Source organism: Penaeus monodon, chromosome 31 (assembly GCF_015228065.2).
Source record: "Penaeus monodon isolate SGIC_2016 chromosome 31, NSTDA_Pmon_1, whole genome shotgun sequence".
Classification (NCBI taxonomy): Eukaryota; Metazoa; Arthropoda; class Malacostraca; order Decapoda; family Penaeidae; genus Penaeus; species Penaeus monodon.
This window is the reverse complement of record NC_051416.1, coordinates 21,525,100-21,525,574: the sequence shown is the minus strand read 5'-3', so window position 1 is coordinate 21,525,574 and position 475 is coordinate 21,525,100. Positions and strand designations below refer to the sequence as shown.

At 60.6% G+C, this 475-nt stretch overlaps 1 protein-coding gene across 1 annotated transcript in view; it reads right to left on the bottom strand.

The window, feature by feature from the left end:
- The window catches only part of LOC119592927, a gene marked incomplete in the record, with an annotated part of 145,168 nt that overhangs the window by 2,132 nt on the left and 142,561 nt on the right, over positions 1–475 (bottom strand). Inside the window, 1 exon segment of the mRNA XM_037941818.1 lies at positions 34–291. Within this exon segment, the coding sequence (XP_037797746.1) occupies positions 34–291 (258 nt within the window).

The following is a 475-nucleotide window of genomic DNA, read 5'->3' as shown; positions in this document are numbered from 1 at the left end:
TGGTCGCCTCCACACCAAAGACTCGCGCCCTACCCCGTGGGAGTGAGGCGGCCCGTGGGCGTGATGCGTGTGGGTGTGAGGCGCGGCGGCTGAGTGCGCGGGCGGCCTCAGATCGAGTAGCGATGGCATGCGAGTGGAGCGTGGTAAGGTGCTGCCCTTCGCCGGCACGCCCATCGCGGCGGTCAGGTCAGAGACCCCGCCCACGCCGCGACCGAGGGTGGCCGAGCGCCCCGCGGAGAGGCGAGGTGGGCTGCGGGCAAAGAGGCTGACGGGGCCCTCCTTGGTCTCGATCTGCTGGTTAGTGGGTTAGTTGAGAGACCGAACTACTGATGGCTAAGGCTGGCTGAAGGGGAAAAGGTCAGTCGAGAGGTGACCCAAAAAGGTCAGTCATGAGGTGACCCTTTTTTTAATCTCCATGATAATCAAACTACATTATTATTGAAGTCTACTTGACAGATTGGTATCGGAGGAATAA